The following is a 26056-nucleotide window of genomic DNA, read 5'->3' on the forward strand; positions in this document are numbered from 1 at the left end:
ACTGTTTATGGCTAAAATTTATTCGTTTTTATTAGTTTTGATTGGACTGTTATGTTTCAACAACCAGCAAAAGGATAACAAAGAGTGCAGTTACCTATAAATGAGTGACCATACAGGGTGTTACAAAAAGGTTTGGCCAAACTTTCAGGAAACATTCCTCACACACAAAGAAAGAAAATATGTGGACATGTGTCCAGAAACGCTTACTTTCCATGTTAGAGCTCATTTTATTACTTCTCTTCAAATCACATTAATCATGGAATGGAAACACACAGCAACAGCGTGACTTCAAACACTTTGTTACAGGAAATGTTCAAAATGTCCTCCGTTAGCGAAGATACATGCATCCACCCTCCGTCGCATGGAATCCCTGATTAGCTGATGCAGCCCTGGAGAATGGCGTATTGTATCACAGCCGTCGACAATACGAGCATGAAGAGTCTCTACATTTGGTACCGGGGTTGCGCAGACAAGAGCTTTCAAATGCCCCCATAAATGAAAGTCAAGAGGGTTGAGGTCAGGAGAGTGTGGAGGCCATGGAATTGGTCCGCCTCTACCAATCCATTGGTTGCCGAATCTGTTGTTGAGAAGCGTACAAACAGTTGGACTGAAATGTGCAGGAGCTCCATCGAATCTGTTGTTGAGAAGCGTACGAACACTTGGTCTGAAATGTGCAGGAGCTCCATCGTGCATGAACCACATGTTGTATCGTCCTTGTAAAGGCACATGTTCTAGCAGCACAGGTAGAGTATCCCGTATGAAATCATGATAACGTGCTCCATTGAGTGTATTTGGAAGAACATGGGGCTCAATCAAGATGTGCTTGATTCTAGTACTGTAGAGCAATGAGTCGTGTGCCAACACAAGCACCGAAGTCAACATTACCTTCCTTCAATAGCGCCAACTGGCGGTGAATCAAGAAAGTACAGTACATACTGATGAAACTAAAATAAGCTCAACATGGAAGTTAAGCGTTTCCTGTCACATCTCCACATAACATCTTTTCTTTATTTGTGTGTGAGGAATGTTTCCTGAAAGTTTGGCCGTAACACCCCGTACAAGTGACTAATACATCATATTGGTTGTTTTTAATATAAGTAATTGAAACAGCAGCAGCAACTATGTGCTTGGGCCTTATACATAAATGAATCACAAATAATTGGCATATAATGACAAAACATGGTAAACATTGGTAAGTGTTCACCACTTAGGTGTGAATACACAATAAAAGAATCATAAGTGACAGATACTTCATGACAATTATATGAATAGGTTTTATACATTGGTAAGTTAGTTTGAGCAAAATATATATATATATATATATACAGGCACACACAGTAAATTCAGTATCTTAAATAGTTCAGAAATACTAGGTTGTTTCCCGGATTCTCCTATAAAATAGGCTTTAGTCATTTAATAGACTGACAAGGTGAATGAGACCTGCCTCAGTGATAAGGACATATGCGTGTGGACAAAGACAAGGATAACTTGGTACTCAAATGAGAAGTAATAAATGAAATATAAGTTTCGAATGCTAGTATATAGCAAAGAAAATACATAAGTAAATAATTACCACTTGGGTGACTACATACACCAAAATTAGACATCCTCCTATAAAATAGACTTACCATTTGGGCGACAACATACAACAAAATTAGACATAAATAAATAATATAGTATGACAGAGAATGGTCACATCTAATAACGCAGAAATGCTAACTTGTTCCCCAGATCCTCCTATAGAATAGGTTTTAGTTGCTTAATAAAGCTGGCATCGTAAATTAGAAGGGTCTCAGCAATAGAGACATATGCATGTGGACAGAGGGAAGGATAGCATGGTACTCTAATGAGAAGTAAGAAATGAAATAGAATGTTTGGAGTGTTGGAGTCGAAGAATAAAAGACGACAGGCCCCAAAGACAATAACCCCCCCCCCCCCCCCCCCCAATCCCCATATTCAGGACCCCCACCGTTCCGGTACTTCACTGTGGTGCCGGAGGGAAAAGAGTGTTCGACATTCCCAGGAGAACGGACTTGCCACAGCTTCACCTTCCCAGTCCCTGAAAATTAACCCCAACACTCCCTATTGATCGATCAACGAAGGGCAAAGAAATAGCATTCTGCTGGACAGAGTAAATGACAAATACAATGCTGTATTTGTTACCCAAGTAATAATTGGTAGATCCTACAAGCTGACTTATAAGCAGTCCGTCTAATACTGGGTTTGATCAACAACATAATCAATTACATAAACGTATAGTATTGAAACCTGTAACATATCTGAGACATATACATGAAAATTACTAAAGCGAGGTACAGAATTACTGTGTTCCTCTGATATCTGTTGCTGCTTAAACACAAATTATTGTATAAATATAATAATATAGAAATAAGGTAGCCAAATGTATCGAATACAGCATATCTCATATCAAAAAATAAACAAAGTCAACTGCCTTCCTGGGTGGATCATCCAAGTGTTACAATGTTCACACTATGTAAATCACTTTCATATACATCAATATATTTTCTATACATCTCAGAGTCAAGTGTGACAATTACAAAAGAATTTTTTTGTTATATTTTCAAAATTAAACAAGAGGCAGGTCTGAGAAATAAAATTACAGTTTCTGGAATCTCAGTCAAGTGATACAGAAGATCCTTTTCCAAATGTCAAGGCATATATAAGTCTTACATTAAGTTCGAGGACATGTTTCATGTGTTTATAATGTTACAAAATTTTATATAAGGCAAAGACGAAAGATATATATGTTTCTCAAATGGCAGTACTTATAAAGGAACAGTCATTAGCAGAGTGATAGGATCAATTATAGTTATGATATTGCTGTTAATAATTGCTGGCGTAGGCTGTATGCCACAAGAAAGCAGTTTACTACAAATACAATGAATAATTACAGAGAATTAGGTTGCATGTGACAGCACATCATAGTATATGTCAATACATAAGTAGTTCTAATTTTGTGCCTGTAAGTTGTAGATTAATTATAGTAAGTGCATTTCTTTTGAAAAGAAAAGAGCATTGATAATAAGTGATTGCTGAAAACAGTATATCATTGTATTAAATATAGGCAGTAAATATTAAGAGCAGTGCATATGAATAAACATTCAAAGTTTGAAATTACATTGACAGTAAGTGATTATAAAGGAATATATTGCATGTAACAGTATATCATTGTATTGAGCCTAGACAGATGATTATAGTATGCATCAGATCATGTATAGGTAGTTGTCAAACAATTTAAAAGAAACAGTTATTGTTAGCCTTTGAGACATCTATTTTTGTGAAAAAATTATGTCAGTTTTCAACTGTTGAAATGCACATAGACATAATGACTGCACCACTTGTAGTACCGAACGTCCTCATTTCTTTACAAGTCAAAATTGACTTTATAACAACTGAACCGGCATGAACATTTCAGGTCAGAAAACCACAAGGACGGATAAAAGGGATTTGCCCACCATAATTGTCAAAGGTGTCCTGTTCTCGTAGCTTGAAAGTCATTATCCCAAATTTTTCAGCATCTTCTTGTAGAGACTTAGAGCCACACTGGCCACATGCCTCTGTAGAATCAGATTTACATTGGCAAATTAAGTACCAGCAGGTTACTTCCAGAATACATACTGCTCAACAACTAGTTGACAGATTTCTTGTTGGTCATCACCACATTAGATTGATGTAGCAACATCAGATCAGACAGTAAATAAAACTGGGCACCGATAAGGTAAATTCCAACGTAGGTTAAAGCATAGGGTGAAGTACTAGTGGTTAAATATGAATGGGTTAATACTAGGAGTAAAATGGTTAGTTCAGCCACTCTAACCACATGGGAAAAATATATTAAAAACAAAGATTCCAATACTTACCAAGCGGGAAAGCGCCGGCAGACAGGCACATGAACAAAACACACAAACACACACACAGAATTACTAGCTTTCGCAACCGATGGTTGCTTCTTCAGGAAGGAAACCCACATCCTTTCGTCTTTCCCTCTCCTTCCTGAAGAAGCAACCATCGGTTGCGAAAGCTAGTAATTCTGTGTGTGTGTTTGTGTGTTTTGTTCATGTGCCTGTCTGCCGGCGCTTTCCCGCTTGGTAAGTATTGGAATCTTATATATATATATTAAAAACAAAGATTCCAAGACTTGCCAAGCGGAAAAGCGCCGGCAGACAGGCACAATGAACAAAACACACACACAGAATTACTAGCTTTTGCAACCGATGGTTGCTTCTTCAGGAAAGAGGGAAGGAGAGGGAAAGACGAAAGGATGTGGGTTTTAAGGGAGAGGGTAAGGAATCATTCCAATCCCGGGAGCGGAAAGACTTCCCTTAGTGGGAAAAAAGGACAGGTGTACACTTGCACACACACACATATCCATCCGCACATACACAGACACAAGCAGACATATTTAAAGGCCTTTATATTTATATCCTTATCAGTTACATTTTAATGAATCAACTTGTCTTCAATTGAAAGTAGATGTCTGCAAGAACCATAACTATATCATGAATACTAATCCTCAATCTTTAGTTTTTCCTTTGCTACTCATTACACATGGATGATTAGTGGTCATCAGAGTATTTTCAATTAGACATTGGAGAAAATTAACTAGCTTTCATTAATAATCTGCTAATAAACTAACATTTGTATGTATTGAAAAACATGGACTTGCTGTAACATACTGCAGTATTGAACAGTTCAGATTTGTGTAGACATTGTGACAAAGAACACCTTGTATCTATACTAAGGAGAAAGCATGACTTGTACAGATACCAGACATGTATCAAACATCTCTCCTACTTTATTGTACTACGATGGCAAAATAATAATTAAATATGACTACCAATGGTTTGGTCATTGAAGTGGTAGAAAATTACATGAAAATAAAACTGTGTGTGTCTTAAATCCTGGGAATCAGAACACTTCTGTTCCAATAACTATCTCCAACATAATATTCCATTTTCCTTATGCTCCACAGATGGAGCCATTCTAGTAATTTAAATGTAATAAAAAAACTGGTAATTGTTCCTTTTGCAATTACACAGTAGATTTAATACATGTTAAGGACAAGATCATGACATAAAGTATTTTCATACTTGATAGTAAATTAACATCTATCCACTCACTTTCACATAATAGGTATAGTAACAGGTGAAACCAAATGAGAACACATATATAAGGCTACAAACAGTCAAACCTAATTGTAATCACATCTCAGCTGTAAAGTAATAAATTGTTGCTACAGCAGCACAGATATCTTAAGTAAACTTCACAACAGTTCTAAACATTCTCTCAACTTTTCACAAAATCCTCAGCACAATGAGATTATAACTTTATCAGCATAATAAGAACTGTATAGACATCATTAGTAAATATTACACCAATTCTCCTCAAAATTCATACTCTTTTTATATTGTTAACCCATGCATTATTAAATCTGCCCAAAATCTGTACTCTAAAAAGGCAGCTTGCTTAGTATAAAATATGTGCACCAGTTCCTTTTGGCATCCAGTCTCTTAACTATTTGTCTGAATCAGAAAGTGGAAGAGGATGAGTTTGTATAGATACCTGTAAGTAAGAGAGGATGTGACTTGAATAGGAAAGAGTCACACCAGCTTGGAGCCTTGGGTTTGCCACCCCCAAATTGCAAAAAGAGCTTGCAACCTCCTGAGGAAAGACAGTTCTTGTGATGTTGTATGAGTGATGAAGACTGTTTGTATAATTTCAGTTGCATAACATTCCTGAGTCCAAATAATCTTTTGGACTTAGGGTATACAACTCTATAAGCATTTGGGCATGGGTTTTCAACCATTTCAAATGGTCCTATATAAATATTAAAAAATTTCTTTATTTCTCTATTTACTACTTTAGATTTAGTGTAACCTTTTGTCAATACTAGATCCCCAACTCAAAATTCCGTGTTTTTTGTCTGTTTGTCATGCCATTTCTTTCTTTTTTCATAACAATCTTTCATAGTTCTTCTAACTATCTCCTCTCTTTCAGTTGCTGTCATACTTTTACAAGCTGGAAACTCTATAAGTTCTTTGATTAAGTTAAGTGGTTTTTGGTCAAACCTGATCTCATAAGGAGAGTATCCTGTGGTAGTATGTTGTAGGGTATTCATAATGTCTTCAAATTCTTTAACATAACATAACCAATTTGTGTGATCTTTCTGACAGTAAGTTCTACACAAGCTATCAATTTCCCTCATGTACCGTTCAGTTGGGTTGCATTTAGGTGAATAGGATGATATTAAAATATGTCAGATGTTATGTTCTTCTACGAATTCCTTCCAAAATTTAGAAGTAAATTGGCTCCCATTGTCAGATAAAATGGCCTTAGTTGTACCCACTTTAATTAAGTAGCCCTTTACAAATGTAGAAGCTATTTTCTTACTAGTTGCTTTCTTTAAAGGATAAAATTTCACATTCATCACTAACTTTTGCCGGACTCCAAGAATTCGGCAGTAAACTGATAATCTTAATTTTATCCTCTTTGTTTGAAGTACTGCATTTTGTTTTTAGTTTTTCTATCAAATCATCATATTTGGTTGGTGAAGTTTTAAAACTTCCATCTGTTTTAGTACAAATTGTATTTTGAAATGAAACTTCCAAATTCTTTTTGACTGTAGTTGCCACTTTCTCAATTTTTGTATTCAAGGCACTTGGTCTTTTATCTTGAGTTAGTTTTCTAATTTTACTAGCAGGCAATATACCCAGGGTTTGACAAGCTGTATCTACTTTTTTAATGGCTGCTGATAAGTCACAAATTCTGTATCTGTGGCTTCACTATCCTTTCTCTTGTGAATTACAAATATCTTTGAATAACATGTTGGACGCAATGATTTTCCTGGTATGAGATTGACAAAAGAGCTTTTATTTTTAGAATAATGATCAAACTTTATTTCCCGCAGACCTTTTGTTATAGGTTTATTATGTTTCTCCAAAGGGTCCATGCAAGACTGACCAAAAAGGTGATGAAATTTTTTTAAGTATTTCATTTCATGGTACTTGCATGTTGATTTGAGCTCTAGGCCGACTCGATAGTAAAACAACACTTTTTCTTCTTCCCTGTAATCTTCGATTAAAGTAATGTCTTTAGTATACAATCCATACACACTTTTATGACATGCTTCATTAATAATAACACCAACAGAACACTGAAACACTATTTTTCAACTACATATTTCAAGAACTTCTATCTAAATATTTAAATGGCGGCCACTGAGTGACGCGCGTTTCTTCGGCTCGCGAGTTTTTCTGCTCATTGAAGGTGCTACAGAGAAGTGCGGCAGTCCACAACGTGTGCATCCGACTAAACAAGTGTTACTTACCATGGTGTATTGTTCTCCGTTGACTACCACAAGTGATAAGTGAGTGAAAAATGGGAAGAGCACGAGTAAGCGGCAGCAGGCGAGGCTACAGGGGCGCAGGCAGCGCGGGCGCCCGGTCTCCGGCGGCAGGTGGGGCCCCGCTTCCTGACATCGGGGAGCTCGTCCGGTCCCAGGTGAGTGCGGTGCTGCACAGTAACGACACGCTAGACGTAATCGTGCAATCCATCACGGACTCCGTGACGGCCGCGGTCATGGACAAACTGCAAGAGTCTGTCGGGCGCAACAGCACCGAAATCCAGTCTCTTAGAAACTCCCTGGCCCCACAAGAGAAAAAAGCCGCTGACCTAGAAGCTAAACTGTCTGCTGCCACTGATGAAATTGAGCAGTATCAGCGAAGGAACAGTTTGTGGTTGTTCGGGGTAGCAGAAAACGATCGTGAAAACACCGACGACCTGGCCGTTAGCCTCGTGCATGAGAAACTTGGCGTGCAGATCGAAGTGACTGATATTGACAGAAGCCACCGTGTTGGGCGCAGGATACCAGGTGCCATGAAACCCAGGCCCATAATAATTAAATTTGTGTCATACCGGAAAAGAGCTGAAGTGTTTGCTCAGAAAAGAAAACTCGCTAAGAGTGGGGTTACCCTGAGGGAAGATCTGACGCGCAAAAGACTAAAAGTTTTGAACGCTGCGATCACACAGTTCGGCCTTGAAAATGTAGGGACCCAGGATGGCAGGATCGTAGTCAAGACGGAAGGAGGGAGGAAAACGGTGCCGAACTTGTTCGAACTGAAAGACTGAGCGAAATCTCGTGAGACACAAAGTCTCATATTGTACTTAAGTTAATTTTTATTCCTTTTTTTCATTTTTTAGCTTAAATATTGCTCCGTTATTTCTATAAGTACCATCAGTACTCTATTGAAAATCAGTCAATTGTTTCACATAAATATTGCTTCTTTATTTGTCTATCATAAGTGCTCATGTATATTCATATTGTCAGTCAAACGGGAATTAACACTCTCCATTAGCAGGAATCTCCTTACAACCGCCTTTCTATATCTGTTATTTTCATCCTCGTCACTACTACTACTACTACTACTATCTTTTTCATAACCACTACTGCCACTTTCCATCTTTCTTTTCGCTCCCTTCTCCGATACTTCCAGCCTGTTTTTCACCTTTAGCCCCAGACGCTTTAGTCAGCCACAACCTTGGACACATCTGTAAATATGTTTTCCCCCGCGAAATCCAGCTTTTGTCCTTCTTCCGGCCAGCAGGTAAACGGAGCGCGCTCAGTCCTACAGGCGGCCACAATGGGACGGACCGGTTCCGGCGGCAGGCTCTTTGTGGCCCACGCGAACGCGCAGTCGCTAACGGCTCACTTTGACGAGTTCTGTGACCTGTCCTGCCAATCGCTGTTCCATATTATCCTCGTCTCTGAAACTTAGTTGAAACCAAACATTTTTTCCGACACTATTTGAATCACTGGTTACTCTCTCCCAAGGGCAGATCGTGAAACACGACGGGGGGGGGGGGGGGGGGGTGGTGTGGGTGCCTATGTTTGCTCTGATCTGACACCTACTGTACTATGCACATCGGATACAAAGGGCGTAAGAGAAGCAGAGATCTTGTTTTTCGAAATAAATACATCAAATCAGAAACTGCTAATTGGAGTAATCTATAAACCTTCAAACGTCGGTGCCATGTCCTCCTTTCAGCCTGTCCTGTCCTCTCCTCACTCGTGACACAGTATGAACACATAATCATTATGGGCGACACAAACATCGACTTACAGTTAAAATCTCTCTCTGCAGAAAAACTGTGGAGACTGTTCCACTTCAACGATATGAGCTTAACACCGCTGGACCCAACTCATCACAAGCCACACACTCATAGATATAATAGCAACAAAGTGACCAGATAAAATAATTCGCGCCAATCAGACATCCGCTCCAGGACTCTGTGCTCATGACGTGATATTCTTAAATTACTCAATACATACTACCAAAGAAAAATCTCACCTGGTAAACTACAGAAACTTAAAAAATGTTAACTATGACGCTCTTCAAAAGGATTGCTCAGACATCCCTTGGCATGATATAAGCAATGAACCGACTTTAGACGGAAAAATTCGGGAATTATGTCGCAAAATTATTGCACTGTATGATAAACGTGCTCCTCAACGCACTGTCAAGGTAAAGAGAGCTCCCGCTCTGTGGCTCACCACTGCATTACGCCAGTTAATGAATAAACGTGATGCTGCACATAGGGCCTTCAAGCGTAACCCAACTCCTAAGGTGTACGAAGCTTATAGGAAACTCCGAAACAGAAGCAAGCAAAGCGTGAGAACTGCCAAAATCAGACATGCCCGCTCTGTCGTATGCGGCATATCATAAGCTGCTGCACTGTGGAAAAAGCTGCGCAGTTTCGGTATAGGGAAGCAAAGATCTGACGCTGTTTATCAAGCATCTGCAGAAGAATTAAACGATTTCTTCTCAACAGCTGTAAACTGCCGTGCAACGACAAATTACCAGCCGCAAGATATCAATCTCTCGAGAGACAAGTTTTTCCTAAAACATGTCACTACTGGCACAGTACACAAGGCAATTATGAGAATCTCTTCTGAGGCAGTAGGAAATGATGGAGTGAGCATTGGCATGATTAAGAACGTCATAGACACTATTATTCCAGTTATCACAGACATCTTCAACCTGTCTCTTGTCAGTAGTACATATCCTAGTGAGTGGAAGCAAAGTTTAATTCAACCTATACCCAAGACTGACAACACTAAGTCGCCAGGTGACTACAGGCCGATCAGCATACTACCTGCAATATCTAAAGCCCTAAAATACATCGTCCATGAATAGCTGACGGATTACCTCAAAACCCATAACATCCATGAAGAATATCAATCGGGCTTTCGAAAGCACCATAGTACAGCAACTGCATTAATCAAAGTAACTGATGACATTAAACATGCGATGGACAAACGTGAAGCTACCATCCTAACACTCCTTGACTTTAGCAAGGCTTTTGACACAGTTGACTTTGATATATTACTAATTAAAATGAAACAGCTGAATTTCTCAAACAGCGCAATACACTGGTTCGACAGCTACCTCAAAAACAGAAGTCAACAAGTCATTTGTGGGTCAGAAAAGCCATCATGGAAAAACGTGCGCTCTGGAGTTCCCCAAGGCTCCGTCCTTGGTCCATTACTCTTCACACTGCACATTAATGATATTTCTTCAGTGATTCACTCCTGCAACTACCGTCTATATGCCGATGACATCCAACTGTACATAAGTGCAAGCCCCAAGAACATTGCTGACGCAGTAGCGAGTATGAACGCAGATCTTTGCTCCGTTTCTCGATGGGCACAGAACCTAGGTCTGAAACTAAATCCCAAGAAATCCCAGGTCATACTTATATCTCATCCAAAGTTAATCAGCCAGTACTTTCGTGAAACAGTCCCTCAAATACTCCTCAATGGTACCCAACTACCATACCAAAAAACAGTAAAACACCTCTGAACAATCTTGGATGAACACCTAAACTGGGAAGAACAAACAGCCACAGCTTGCTGGAAATCACTCTCCACCCTACAAGCAATTCAAAAATTTAGAAAAATATTTGCAACCCATCTTAAACAAAAATTAGTCCAAACACTAGTCTTGCCTAATCTTTACTACTGTGATGTAGTTCAACACGGCACAAATAGTGAAAATTCGAGATGCCTCGAGCTAGTGATGAATGCTTGCATTAGATACGTGTGCAATATTCGGTTGTATGATCATATAAGTCCTTCATACTCCCAGCTAGTTTGGATACGCCCACATGAGGCACGCGATCTCCACACAATGTGCATTTTCATCGATTTCTTAGTCACTGGTGCCCCCAATACTTATCTTCTTACATTAAACACCTATCATCATTCCACAACCACAATACCAGATTGGATACGTCTAGCATCTTGGCTGTACCTTTACATAACACAAAATCTTTCTCCGTGTCATTCTCCATCTCAGCCATACAACTATGGAACGCACTCCCCTGTGATCTGCATCTTATCCAGAACCACTCAACATTCAAGAGGGAACTCAAAACTTAAATATTAGGGACAGTATAGCAACCATTGTTGTGCCCCTCTCATCTCTTTCTTTCTCCTCTCCGTCACAGCTTCGAATTTTACCATTCTATTTCTCTTCCTCTAACCTATCTACCTCTTCTATATCTCTTTCGCCCCATTCTATCGTCTTATGTCTCTGCTCGATGAGAATAACTCATATGCTGCAAGAACATAACGAGAAAATTCCCAACTAACCATAGGACTGACATTCACAAAAGAAAAGTATGTTTACTTTCATATACATAATTATTATTATTATTATTATCATCATCATCATCATCATTATTATTCTTGATTCTTATAATTATTTTTTGTTTGTTGTAATTATCATTGTACTACTGTTATAATCTCTATTTTTTTCTCTTTAACATTAATACTGTATAACAAGTTGTATGTCCTTAATGTTCTGTAGAAACTGTAACTCGTTCAATCTGAGTATGCCTGGTTAGGTGTAAGAGAGGGCCTGAAGGCCCTAATCTTGCCAGGTAAAATAAATGCATAAATAAATAAGTGTGAGTAGACAGTTGTTGGTGTGAGGGGGAAGACAACAACCAGACTTGTATAGGCTTGCAGATGCAATTGTTAGCCTGCTGAAACAATCGCCACAGCATTGTTTTGACAAATAATCATTATCTAGTGTAATGTGGTGTGTTAAATCGTGCAATTGGTATACTTTATTTGATTAGCCTACCAGATATAGCAGATGTTAAAAAACATATTTTTGGCTCGTGGTTGTATATCATAAAGGTCTATTAACTGTGAATTTTTTAGATTTTTGTCTAGTCCCCCAACAAAGATATTGCAGGCCACAAAATGGAATTTTTTTTAAAAAATACATTTTTAAAATAGTGTGGTTTTTTTAAGTGTAAATTGCTTACCATTGATACTCTATAAAAATGTAAGTATATTATACAGTGTAATAGCAGAAAAAATATTAAAGCTGAGAAATTAATATTTCTTTGGAAAACTACTGTTCAAAAATTTAGATTTTTTAAAATTTGTGGTGGATAACTTTGAACTATTAAAAATATATTAAAGAATACATTCAGCTAAGTGATAATGATGTTAATTTGTAGCCCAGAGTGTGTTGAACTAAATGCATGACTACCATGCATTTCTCTGTAAAAGGTTGATTCTCAGATTTTATGCCACTCTCATTACAAAGTTCACATTTTCTGCTGTCTTCTTTCTTCACTTGCTCCCTTCTGCATCCCGTATTACCCATATCTGTGTCTTTACTCATATTGAAAAACATTATCACTTTTGAACAGATATATACATTAGGTATCCGGATGACTCCTACTTTGTTTGCATCAGATGGCTTCCAATTACCTGAACACCCTTCAGGTTTCCTGATATGTCAGTTGGATTGACATCAACTCGTTCGGTTTCTTATTGGTGGTCTACTAGATGCCAGACCCAGTTTTGTTCCACTATTAGCTGATTGCAGTCAAACATGTTCTTTCCAGGATGTGGTATGATTATTTCATCTACACATTGCCACTCATCTTTGTCCCTTCAACTCACTATTGAGTTAGTTGATCACTTACATGTTGTACATTCATGTTAATCCTAGTGTACGTGGCACCATGTGTAAAGTTACTGATCTGTTAGCCTAACTTGAAGTCTCATTTTAGACTCAGTTGGTGAATAGTAAATGCTATCAATTGATCAATGATGCAGTTGACATTGCAGATATTTAAACTGCTTTCAGTAGGCATTTATTTTAAATGAGACTGAAATAGTGGTGATCATCTTGCAGTTTCAACCAGGCACAATAAGAGTGGCAAGTTCCTAAAGGTTAATTTAGGTTCATCACATTTAGATTTACAGACTGTCTGAGCTGTCATCGACTTTGACTATATATAGACTCTCTCTGAGCATGTGTAGGAAAAAAACTATCTAATGCCATTTACAAAACGATGAAACACTGCTCTGTTAGAGTTGAAACAAGGAGTTACATTTAATATTTATACATTTTCGGAAATGAGGTGTTATTTAACCATTACATAAATCTTCATTAAATGAACGTACATAGTGATACTTCAAAAGTTTGTGATGGCATAAAAGTGAGAACAAGATTTTATTTTCCTTTTCTATTGAAGAAAATGCTTCAGAAATACAAAGATATCTAACAAAAGCTATAATGGATCTATGTTTGGAGTTAAATCAATTGAGCAGTGTCCCATGAAATGCCTTCTTAGCAGAGCAGATTAATTTTTAGAACCACAGTCAGAAAAGAATTAAAACAATAAAAAAAGATTTTCAAGTGAAGGGATTTGGATTGATAGTTTTGAATGATTTATCTGACATCATGGACCTGTTAGTTTCAGCCTACCATGCTTTGTCAGCATAATTTTCCTATGCTGTGGTTAGTTAGTTAGTTAGTTATATTACTTGTTCCATGGATCATGATCACGATTCTTTCGTAATGATGTGGAACGTGTCAAAGTACACAAGATTCATTTATCCCAAATAATCATTGTTAGTCTTATATACGGTACAATTGTTAATGCTTACTGTATTTCTTTGGCCTATGTCTAAAAATTCATCTATGGAGTAGAAGGAGTTGTCATTCAGGAATTCCCTTAACTTACTTTTGAATGCCGATTGGTTGTCTGTCAGACTTTTGATATTGTTTGGCAATTGACCAAAAATCTTTGTGGCAGTATAATTCACCCCCTTTTGTGCCAGTGTCAAATTCAATGAAAGGTAGTGAAGGTCACCCTGTCTCCTAGTATTGTAGCTGTGGACTGTGCTATTAATTCTGAAGTGATCTGGGTTACTAACAACAAATTTCATTAGGCTGTATATATATTGTGAAGCTACTGGCAATATCCCTAATTCTTTAAATAATTGTCTACAAGATGATCTTGGATGAGCCCCAGACATTATTCTGATAACACGTTTTTGTGCAATAAATACCTTCTTTCTTAGTGATGAATTGCCACAAAAGATGATTCCGTAAGAAAGCAACGAATGAAAATATGCATGGTAAGCTAACTTACTGATGTGCTTGTCTCCAAAATTTGCAATGACACTAATAGTATGTTTATTTTCTTAACGATGTGCAATACACTGCAGTTCACACAATAGAAATGTGGTTTTCTTGTGTATGGAAAGCCCGGTTATGTGCAGGAATTGCAAAAGAACCCACCTTAAGTTATCATATGGGCCAGGATGTCGCTGCAATATCTGTTTGGATCTTTTTTTTTTAAGAGCATGTGAATGGCGATTAGTATTTGGACATGTTGCAATTGTGGTAATAACTCAGCTCGAGGACAAGAGAAGCTTGGATCCTGTGTAGGTTACAGCAGGATGAAGCTTCAGCACTCTTTAATAGTAAAGTGACTATTTCAGTGCCGCTAGTTTGGATTAGATTCAGCAACATCTCCAGCCCCATGAAGTGGCCACCATAAAGCCTGGAGCTTATCACGGCAGATGACTCATTGTGAGTAGTCGGCACAAGACTAAAAACAATTGCACAAAGGTGTTGAGGAAAAACATGGAGATGCATAGATCTGTCTGGAAGACAGGTTTTGACCTAGGGGTTCTAGGGCATTTTGGACACCCTGTACATTGGAGGGAAATATCATTTGGATCATTTAAACATTTCAAGAACATGTGCTACTTTAATTCCGCAAATGCCGAGTCCTTTTCAGATGTGTAATTGAAATTATGTTGGCAACTTTTAGAAGCAATTCATTAGGAAGGCAGAAAGAAATCCAGTGCCACTTTTAATGAGTCAGTGAGTGCTGTTAGAAACATTGAACAAAAAAGAAATTGTACATAATAGATTGCCAGTAACAATATTTCCTTGAAAAGCACACATCAGAAATCAGCAAACAAGTCTTTAGTAGTCTTTGTAATCTGTGCCATTTTTGTATTCTTCCTTCAATGATTTTAAAGAGTTGCAAGAAGCACTGTAAATTATACTGTGTCCTAGTGGATTGATACAAAGGGAGCAAGAAACTCTTCTTGCTTCATTCATTATAGTGATTATATGTGTGCTGTATACTGATTGTCTATAAAAGTAACCCTCAGATTGAGTAACAAAATTATTTTTTGAGAAGAGATTGTGCATAGTGGTCATGGAAAAACTACTTCACTTATTTTAGCACAAAGGACATTAATGCAACACTACAAAATGAAAAGTTACAGAGGTTGGAGAAAAATACAGAAACACTGCAAGAAATGCATACTTGAACGTAAATTCAGATGCCAGCATACTGTGCAGGTTGCACTTTTGTATTTGACTATGAACAGCACCTGTGCAATGTTTTCAATACATTACAAGCGTTATTTGTGGCCAGAAAGTGACAGAATGCACTCACAACTACATGGAACAGAGCTCAGTGCATTCGAACATGGGCAGACTGTTAGTCCTCGTGTGATGGGCATTTCCGTAACCAAGGTAGCCAAAGTGTTCAGTGTTTCAAGAGGCACCTTATCAAAGATTTATTCTGCATACAAGAAAAGCAGAAAAACATCATCAGCTAGGTCACAATGCATATGAAAATGTTTGTGTGCCTGATGGCTGGTCATTGAAGAGGATTGTGACAAAAAATAATAGGACAACAGATACAAAAGTCACTGCAGAACTGAATGTTGCACTCGCAAACCCTGTCAGTACCAAAATACAAAGAGAGTTCCTTAAGCACGGAATTGCAGGGTGATCTGGAATTCCAAAACCAGTTGGTGATGCAAATGCCCATAACAGGAAAACATGGTGCTGAAGCCATAAAATGTGGACTATGGAGTAGTGGAAGAATGTCATTTGGTCAGATGAGGTCTTGTTTCACACTGTTTCCAACTTGTGGTAGAGTTACGCCCCAAGAATGAATCATGTCAGAGGTTTGGTGATGATATAGTCAGCCATATTGTAGTATTTCATGGTTCCCGTGGTTACTCCATAAGGCCACGTAACTGGCGAGTATTATGGGACTTTTTGGCTGATGATGAATGCACCTCTCCCATGGGACAACATTTGTTCTCCAGTGGTGATGAAGGTCACTGTTCAACTTGCTTGCATCGTCCAAGACCTGTTTTGTGAGTATGGGAATGAATTGTATCACCCCTGGGTCCCACAGTAACCGGATTTCAATATTATTGAGCTTCGGTGGTCTACTTTGAAGAAAAGGATGTGTGATCACCATCTACCTCCATCATCTTACTGTTTTGCATGAGATGGTGTAAGATTCACTTGAAAACCATATAGAACCAGCATTTATCCATTCTGTGAAAACTAGAAGCTATTTTGAATACCAACTGTTTTCTGGAACCATGAAATATGGGTATCATAAACAGTACATTACTGTGCTTAACAGTACAGTAATGTACTGATTGTGATATGCATACTTTTCCCCACCCCTGTACATTCACCTGAGACTACAGCATTTATATATATATGTGGAAAGCCAGAGAGAACTCATTCCAAGTGTATTCCAACACAAAATACACTCATGTTCAGAAAAACAAAACCCCTTGAACTACTAGAGGTGATTTTTTTTAATTTTTTTTATTTTTTTTTTTTTTTTTTTAATTATTTACTGAATGTGAGTGTAGTGTGGCTTCATATTGCAGTAGGGGAACTTTTGGTTAAGATTGGCTTCCCACCTGCTGTTAGCCCTGTTCTTGACTCGTGTTTTCTGCTTCAAACTGTTTAAAAAGGACATCATATTTTAATACTGAAAGTGACAGAATTATAGCTGTAGATAAAATTTTAAGGTGCGTATTGGAAACTGGATTGATAGACCTCCTCCTGACAGTGTATGAGAATGTTGAACAAGTGTGTTTCCCTTAATTTGACCCGATGATGTTTCAGGAAGACAGGTTTCTACAGCATGATGTCCTGTACTTGTTTAACAACCATATTGTTGTTCATACATTGCAAATATCTTTTTTTCTGTCTGGAAAGAAGGAAAAAACTTTCTGAAAGTTGCAGAGATGAATTCTTGGTCTGTAGAAACTGAAAGCCTTGTAATAATATGGGGAATATAGTTATTTTCTGTGTTTATTTTTTTCCATGGATAAAGACAAGTACAAGCTGAGGTTAAAATTGTGGAGCCGTCAGAGGCTTTATGGCAAAAATAATCACTCTCATGTCCTTTAATGTGTCTTCAAGTTTGTGCAGATTCTATTTTAGGTAACAATTATCGATATACTTGCACTGAATGTTTTATTTTCATTTTAGAACACATAATACTTTGACAGGAAAAGAAAATTAAGTCTGAATAATTTTTATTTCCTCTGTGAGATTGACCTGTTAAAGAATCACTGGTATCTGCCATGTGGTAGAATTCCTTCCAGTTAATCTTCTTGTAGTATCTCACTTCCTCCAATTTTGACGTATCACAGTCCGTCTAGTGTTGTGTTTTTAACTACCAGTTTCCCAGTTAGCTATAGATTAGCTTGTTCAATTAACTTACTGTATGTGCTTGTTTCACTCCGGAGACCATAAATAGATAAGATATCAAAACACTTGATGCAACTGACAGACCTGTGTTATGACTATAAGTGAAATTGAATATATTTTCTCAGGTTGTTTCTTCCATATCACCATTTTGAGAGCAAGAATTGTATCTTACAAAATGTTTTAATAAAAGGGGTGCTGTGTGTTGGATGTATATTTTAAAATTTGTTAAATTAATTTCTCTGTACAATTATCTGTGCTAACAGTCTTACACAACTTAAAAGTATAAAAATTTCACATTCTGTTGTCATGAAGAGAGTTTAGATTTGTATAAATTCATGTCGGAGGTGGAATCTGACGATGTATACAAAACTTCATGAAACAATAAAGAATACCTGCTTTATTGAGGAACTGTGTGTGGTTATGTATAGCATACAGCTATAGTTTGACTATAAGCTGCAACAAGTTTCATCAAAATTGCAATGCCAGTCGTTGAGCAGCATTCGTACAGTTGTATTCCTATGTGCTGCCAGAAAATATTATGTGAGGTCGGTCACAAATGAGTCTAATCCTGTAAATTTGGGTTCTTATTAAATATGTTCAGTTCACAGTAGTTACCCACAATTTCCTTGACATTATTTGTAAAGAAGAGCTTCATAAAAACATGATTCTCTCTTGGGTAATTGACTTTGGAGACATTAAATCATGATACTTCTGTGCTGAAATTCCAAATGGCCCAGTGTACAGATTTTTATATTATTCATGATTGTTTGGTAATATAACAACAAAAATAATTAATTTTTCAAAATACAATATAATTGGATAGATTAAAAATCTACTCAACAAGTGACAGCATGGAAAAAACATACGAAAGTTAAGGGAATTATGAGCTTTTGCAGCAAGTGGCTTTTTCCTCTGGCAGAAGGGTTGAAGGGGAAGGAAGAGGGATGAAGGAAACTCCCCCCATTTCCTAAACCTTGTCAGTCCTTCTTCCCTCTTCCTTCCCCTTCAACCCTTCCATCAGAAGAGGAAGCCAGTGGCTCCAAAAGCTTGCACACTTTCTTAACTTTTATAATTGGTTTCTCGTGCTGCCGCTTGATGAGTAATTTTTTTTTTCCCCTTGTCTATCTGATTATATTAAATTTTCATGATTCTATTGCATCATCTTGGAAGTATTTCCAATCCTCATCAAAATCCAGTTTGTTTATTCAATACCGACAGACAGGTCATACCTCAGAGTTGATATGTCTGCAATACATGGACCTCATACTTTATTCCCCAGACGAACTGATATAATTCAATACAGTACCTGGAGAACTCTTTTTCTCTCTAAAAGAAAATCATGAGATTGGTACTGTACTTTATGTTGCCCTGTTTACCACATCTCTCATCCTTCATCACTTCAAAATAATTAGTCTGGAAGAGAGCATTCTGTTTGTCTTTCTGTATCATTTGACTTCTCCTGTCTTGCCCTCTCTTCCTGCGTCTGGTAAGCATTGTACTGGCTGCCTGAAACATATGTAACCCTCAAGAAAAACGCATCACATTTGTATTTCTGTGGGCAGAATAAAGCACTTTTATTTTATTTCATTTACAAACGAATTCTTTCCAGCAATTAGTTCAATACTACACAATTACTTTTGAACGCTCTTTACAAATCGCCAAATGATAAAAAATGTGGCTCCAAATAAATCTTGGAAGGAAGGTGCTTGACAGTACTGTGACGGCAACTTGAAAATTTTATTTAAAAATTTAGTACATATTATTCAAGTGCATTACTGTCTTCTTCCTGTTGCCTTATTCTTTACTAGGTTTAACCCATCTGCTGACTGACCATTCACCAGTTCCTAGAGATGAAAGAAACATTTCTTTACACATGTGACACATCATCTTGTACTTTCAAACTGTACTGTAGATTACATTTTCTTCTTGATTCTCCTGCATTAGTTGTTTGTATGACCTAAGGCAGCAACACACACCTTCTGTTGTTCACTATTAGTTTTTGGCAAGGATGTATGAAATGTTAGACTAGTGTTCTCCTCAGATATTGAACACATTCTCTTGTACTTTGATTTGCAACAGAATTTCAATAAGCACTGTGGACCCATTTCTCTAGGTTCTGCTTTTATTTCAATTTGTTCTCCTTTTTCTTGACCACTGTACTTTTATATTGCTTGCCTTTCATTGTGGAAATTTAAGCTTCATTTCTTTTCTATACACCCATACATGAGTGTCTGCTGCACTTTACTACCATGCTTTCTTGTTATTTCATTGTCTTCATTCAAAGGTTGTCACTTCACAGTATTGTTCCAGACAGGATGTTCAGTTGTACTGCTAAGCTTTCTTTTGATTCAGATTATCTAATACCACTTCGTTTCCAGCAGCTGCAACTGATTGTAAATGGTCATTTTTTCTTATGCTCTCTCTCTCTCTCTCTCTCTCTCTCTCTCTCTCTCTCTCTCTCTCTCTCTCTCTCTCTCCATCTATCTCTCTATCTCTCTCTCTCTCTCTCTCTTTTTTCCTCCATTTTTCTTGTTGGGTTCAGATCACCTACTTCTGAGTCTTCAAATTTTTCTGCAGTTCTACACTCATAACTTGTACCGAATTCTATAAAATTATTGCCTTTTGAGTTACTTACATTTGATTTAGTAGATACCAAAGGTTCATTTGCTGGTGAAAATAATGTTACTCCAGTTGGACTGAGCATGAAAATACTGTATTTACCTGAGTACAAGATGACATTCCCCCTCTTTCTTTCTTTCTACCTTCATATTCTTGACATATTCTGACTAAACAAAATTACAAACTATTTCATTGGCATAACACATTAGTGCAGTGTCTGTAAAGTTCAAAGGAAAGGGCACTGCTGACAATTTATAGCGGTATTAAATAGGAAAATGTATTCACAAATTGCAAATATGGTAACACCACAGCTATATAGTTTACAAATGAAAATTTGTGCCGGACTGGAACTCGAACCCAGATTTCGCACTTTATGTGTGAATGGCTGCGTTAAGCACTTCATTGCATAAAACTTTACAGACATTATCAACTACAGACACTACAGTCAACTTTCACGCAAGAGCCAAGGCAGTCTGATAAGAAAACTAAGTAAGTCTCTCCCTGTGCAGGGATTACATAATGGTGTGAGCATTGTGGGTAGCAGACATTGAGAGTACAGAGATTTGATTTTGTCTGTGAAGCGTGCTCAGATAACTGAAACGGTTAAGGCAACTACTCATGTAAAGTGGGAAATTTGGGTTAAGTCCCAGACTGGCACAAGTTTTTATTTGTTTCTGGTAAATTGTATAGCTGTGGTGATAACGTATTCACAATTTGCGAATACATTTCCTCATTGGTATAAGGTATCTGCCTTATACATTAACATTATACTTATTATAACTTGTGCCATTGCTCATTGTCTGCATGCAAAATACAATGCAATACAAAAAGAGGGAAAGTAAAGAAAAATTAATCACATTAATTTATGTTTTCAGTTCTGTCTTTAGTTACTATCAAAGCTAACCGTCTGGGGTATTATTTTTAATTATAGTCACCACCACCACCACCACCATCAGTGATATTAGCTGGAATGACAGTTTTGTGTAGTTGTATGAAATCGATGAGAGATAAGAAAGAGTGTACTCTGGACTATCCAGCCTAATGTGGTGGAAAGTCAAGCTGTATAGGCCAGAGTTTTATGAATTCTCTCTTCTGACCCCAACTGCACCATTCAAAACATATTTTTTGTTATGCCATAACCCAATTTTATTAATGTTTTCTGACTTCTTACGTAATACATGCCGGTTATAAGTACTTGTTATGTACATACTGCACCCTTTAAACATTATGACAGTAAACATAAAACAGTCTGCATTGTAAAGTATGAATGTATGATTACACACATGTGAAAAGCCAAGCCTAACAAAAAGAAATGAAACTTGCAGGTTTGTGGATATTAAAAAGTCTTTGAGAGATGACGGTTTCCCCTCCTTTAGTCCTGCTCTGTACTGCAACAGCCCTCCAATTACACAAGCAGATAATATCAGCTGGTGTTGCTTTCTCCTGCTCACTACTGTATTGATTGCAGCACTGCCTCAATTGTCATGAGCCCTTCCAAATGTGGGATAGGATATCTCCTCCTCCTCCTCCTCCTCCTCCTCCTCCTCCCCCCCCTCACCCCCTCCTCCCCGTGCCACTCTTCTCCCATTGTGTTACTTCTCCTGTATAACCATTTCTACAATATTGTTTATTGTTAGTTCATAAATTTCATCATTTGCCCTCCATTATGTGACATCCTCACATCGAAACACCAGGAAGTAGTTGTGTGACATAAATAAAAGTTGGTAGGTGTGCTTCTACAGCCAAAAGATGTCTATTCAAAATCTCGCACCATTCGCACAAGAGTGGTACTGGTAGTGCCACTATGAGGATTTGCTGTAAATACATGCTGTAAGTTATCCCGTGCACCCTGACTGCAAAATTGTACATCAGTTTGGTGATTTAGCCTGTTTTGTGAACATTCACGAATAGCATCCCAGGCAGTCTTCTCCAACAGGCTAACACTCGCCCACATTCTGCTGTTATAACCCAACATATTCTACAGAGTGTCAAAATGTTGCCTTGGCCTGCCTGATCACCAGATCAGTAGAGCACTTACTGGACATCATCAGATGACAACTCCAGCATTATCCACAACCATCATTAACCATCCCTGTGTTGACCGACCAAGTGCAACAGGCATGGAGCTCCATCACACAAACTGACATCTGGCATCAGTACAACAAAATGTATGCATGTTAGCACGCTTGCATTCAGCATTGTGGCTGTTAAATCGGTCAATAATGTACCAGCATTGTTCATTTGCTGTGGTTTATCACACACTTACATTAACCTCTGATCTTGCAATGTTAATCACTTAAATATGTTACCTAGAAAAAGACTTTTACAATTCATGCAAACGCAACTCGCACACACGACTGCAGTCTCAGGCAACTGAAACAACCACACTCAGACATGTGTGTGTCTATTGTTGACGAAGGCCAATGGCAGGAGGTTTGAATTGTGAAAGTCTTTTTGTTGTGCCTATCTGCGACTCAGCATCTCTGCTATATGGTGAGTACCAACTTTCCTTCTCATAATATTGTTATACTCCATCCTGGAGTTTTCATTGTTTGATTTTTACCTAGAAAAATATACTCCTAAAATTTCATTACTGTACATTATTTTTGGTGTTAAGATTTTTTTTATTTTCCTGTCAGTGTATTTTGGTAAAATCGATGTTACATTTTGCTCAGCAGAGCTAATTATTGTGCATTAATGTTCTCTGATCAATACCGAAAAACTATTAACAATAATTCTTTGTTAAAAAGAACAGTGTTTATGCAGCGCAAGGAGGTTAATGTAGTGTCATGGAGCGCATCCTTTCAATCTGTTTGGTTTGTGCATGGCAGTAGCAACAGCAGCCAGTTTGTTATGCGATGGGCGGACAACAGTTGGCCACGTGCTCATCTCGCACAAAGCTAAATATAAAAATTGGAATTGAAAGGAAGAATTATATCTATTAAATAATAATACATTAAAACAAATCATGATTGCACCAGCGACAGGAGTGCCATCACTGGGGTCAACAGTTTTGTAACACTATGTGACCTTTCTGAATTCTTCAGAATAAATATTTGTGATCTCAGTTGCAAAAGCTTCATTGATAAATATAGGATGACCTCTACATTAATCTGTTACACAATTTAAAAACATTGACCTCAGCAGTAGTAGTTTAATTTGTGAATGTAGACTACTGTATTTTTTGAGTGATGATTTTGGGGAGAAAAAACTTCTGCTTATATTCAGGCATGACATCCCTGCATTCTGAATTACTTACATTTAAGTTATGAGAATCAGAAAATTTATTTGCTAATGATAATGATGATAGCAGTACATTTTAAGCTTCAGAGCAGCAAATGTCACAATTGCAGGGCCATTTGTAGTATCCTATTTCACCTTGATGCGTGATTATTTATATGCATCTAAGTTTCCAGCAATATTGAGAGAAGCCTCCATAGAATTCACTGATTGGCTGTAAAATTTATATACTGGTTTGTTAAAATACAGCTACTCACAGAGGCCCAGTGTGGGCTGGAGTTATCATATGGGAGCAAAACTTGGTAGGTCTTTTAATGTGTTAATATTGTTCCAGCGTACGCTGGACATTTAGTCACTATGTGCAAATCTGGCACTGTGAATGCAAGAAGGATGTATGGAAATGTTTCCCTGTGTAGTGGATTAGGAATGGGACATGGACGAAAAGGTGAAACAAGTAAGAAGGGCATTTTAAAATTATTAACTGACACTTACACAAATTGTTCAATATGATCACTGGAGACATCGACTAGATGCTGTAAAGCTCCAGATTTTCACCTGGTGGCCAAATCTGAAACTAAATTTTTCCATAATAAATCAGCTCCGCATTAATGCATTAGCATATGTACCAAGTTTTGCTGCTATGGATAATTATAGACCACACTGAGTCAATGTACCTGCACCTTAATTATAACCATCCAGTACTACCTACTAGTGGGCCATTGATACGGTAATGTAACATAAGGTGGAGAAATAATCATAGTTTGGACCTAAGCTAACCTTATTTTGGTGAGTTTTCTTTCATAATAGGCTTACACTTTTGTTGTTTTTGTATTGAAATTGTTTACTTCAATATTTGTGTACTTACCATTTTTACATATGCTATTTAATCCTCTACACATATTAACTAATAACCTGCACAGTTAATACCTTTCAGCGTATTGATAACAACACTATAACACTGTAAAATTATGCAAAGAATATTACAAATATCACCAACAAACTACTTAACTGTTACACTGGCGCAACCAGACACACAAGTCACTAAAAGTGGCATGAAACGGGAAGAAATGCACTAGGCAGGATGAACAACCTAGACGGAGCCTCCTGACCAAGAATACCATATTATCACATTTAAGTGGTTTAATAATGAAAAAAGTGTGCTAAATTTCCAAGCAGTAACATTCTTCTAATATAACAAGGTTTTGTACCTTAAGATTTGAATGGTACAAGAGGAAAAGTTTCAATGCTTTGCTGTCGAAGAGCTAAGCTTGCCTGTCTTGTGATACAGGGCTTTTCATCTTTAATGGGATACATTTCTTACTGGTCAGAATCATGATTCAAAATTGATAATTTTTCAGTTACAATGTTTTGCCATGGTTACAACGATAAACTCTTATGTAGTATACTGTGTAACAGCAGCCAAAGTTTGACTGTACTCTTTCAATTAAAATTTCCTTACTTTCAAATAAAAATAGAAAAACTGATTTGCTATAGTAAACATTTCTTTTTCCATTTCTAGAGGTACCAGTGCAAGAAAATTCTTAGGGAATGTGCAGTTCCCTACTGCAGACAGAGAATTCCAAAGATATGCAGTGAACAAGGTAAACTGTACAAGTATGCGCAGAAAGATATAAACTATGGCAATTACTGCTTATTATTGCCATCATTTACAAATGCAAATATTGTCACTTTATTTTTTTCTCTTCAGGTGCGCAATTATTTTCAGCAGAATTCAAACTTAAACATTCGTTGGTCAACATTTGGTTCACAACCTTTGTCAGTTGCAACCTATGTAGAGATGTTCAATTTCTTACTTAAGTTGTTATTCAAGGACACAAACTTGGACACTAAAAATTACGTAGATGAACTACCTCAATGCATGAGGGCACTTTCGTATCCAGTAAACATTCAGAAGTCATCTCTTCACACAAGTATGTTTGAATATTCTTAACCTCTGTATTATTATTGTTCTATAATATGCATGTAAGATTGAGTTTGTGCAAGAAAAACAAAAATTCAAAAGTATGTTCTTAGCCACTGTGTTACCAGTTTGCTTGGTTTAATGCTGCACGCACTAAATAATGAAGTGTCAAAACTTTGCCTGTCATTTCCTCTCAAATTATTGAGTGTTGGCAAAAAGGAAGGAAGGTAACCTTTAACGTCTCGTTGACACAGGTCATTCGCGAAGGGGCACAAGCTCAGGACAGAAACCAACTGTGTGCTTTCAAAGGAACTATTTTCACTCTGCTTTCCCCAAGTGAAGTTTAGACTGTGTCAGAGAGCAACCTATGGTGGCTTCCCCTTAC

At 37.5% G+C, this 26056-nt stretch overlaps 1 protein-coding gene across 1 annotated transcript in view; it reads left to right on the top strand.

The window, feature by feature from the left end:
* The window catches only part of LOC126336665 (kinetochore protein NDC80 homolog), a 176871-nt gene that overhangs the window by 22420 nt on the left and 128395 nt on the right, over positions 1–26056 (top strand). The window contains exons 4-5 of the mRNA XM_050000612.1: positions 25270–25351; positions 25459–25681. Of these exons, the coding sequence (XP_049856569.1) occupies positions 25270–25351; positions 25459–25681 (305 nt within the window). The remainder of the gene's footprint in view (positions 1–25269; positions 25352–25458; positions 25682–26056) is intronic.

Source organism: Schistocerca gregaria, chromosome 2 (assembly GCF_023897955.1).
Source record: "Schistocerca gregaria isolate iqSchGreg1 chromosome 2, iqSchGreg1.2, whole genome shotgun sequence".
NCBI classification, from domain to species: Eukaryota; Metazoa; Arthropoda; class Insecta; order Orthoptera; family Acrididae; genus Schistocerca; species Schistocerca gregaria.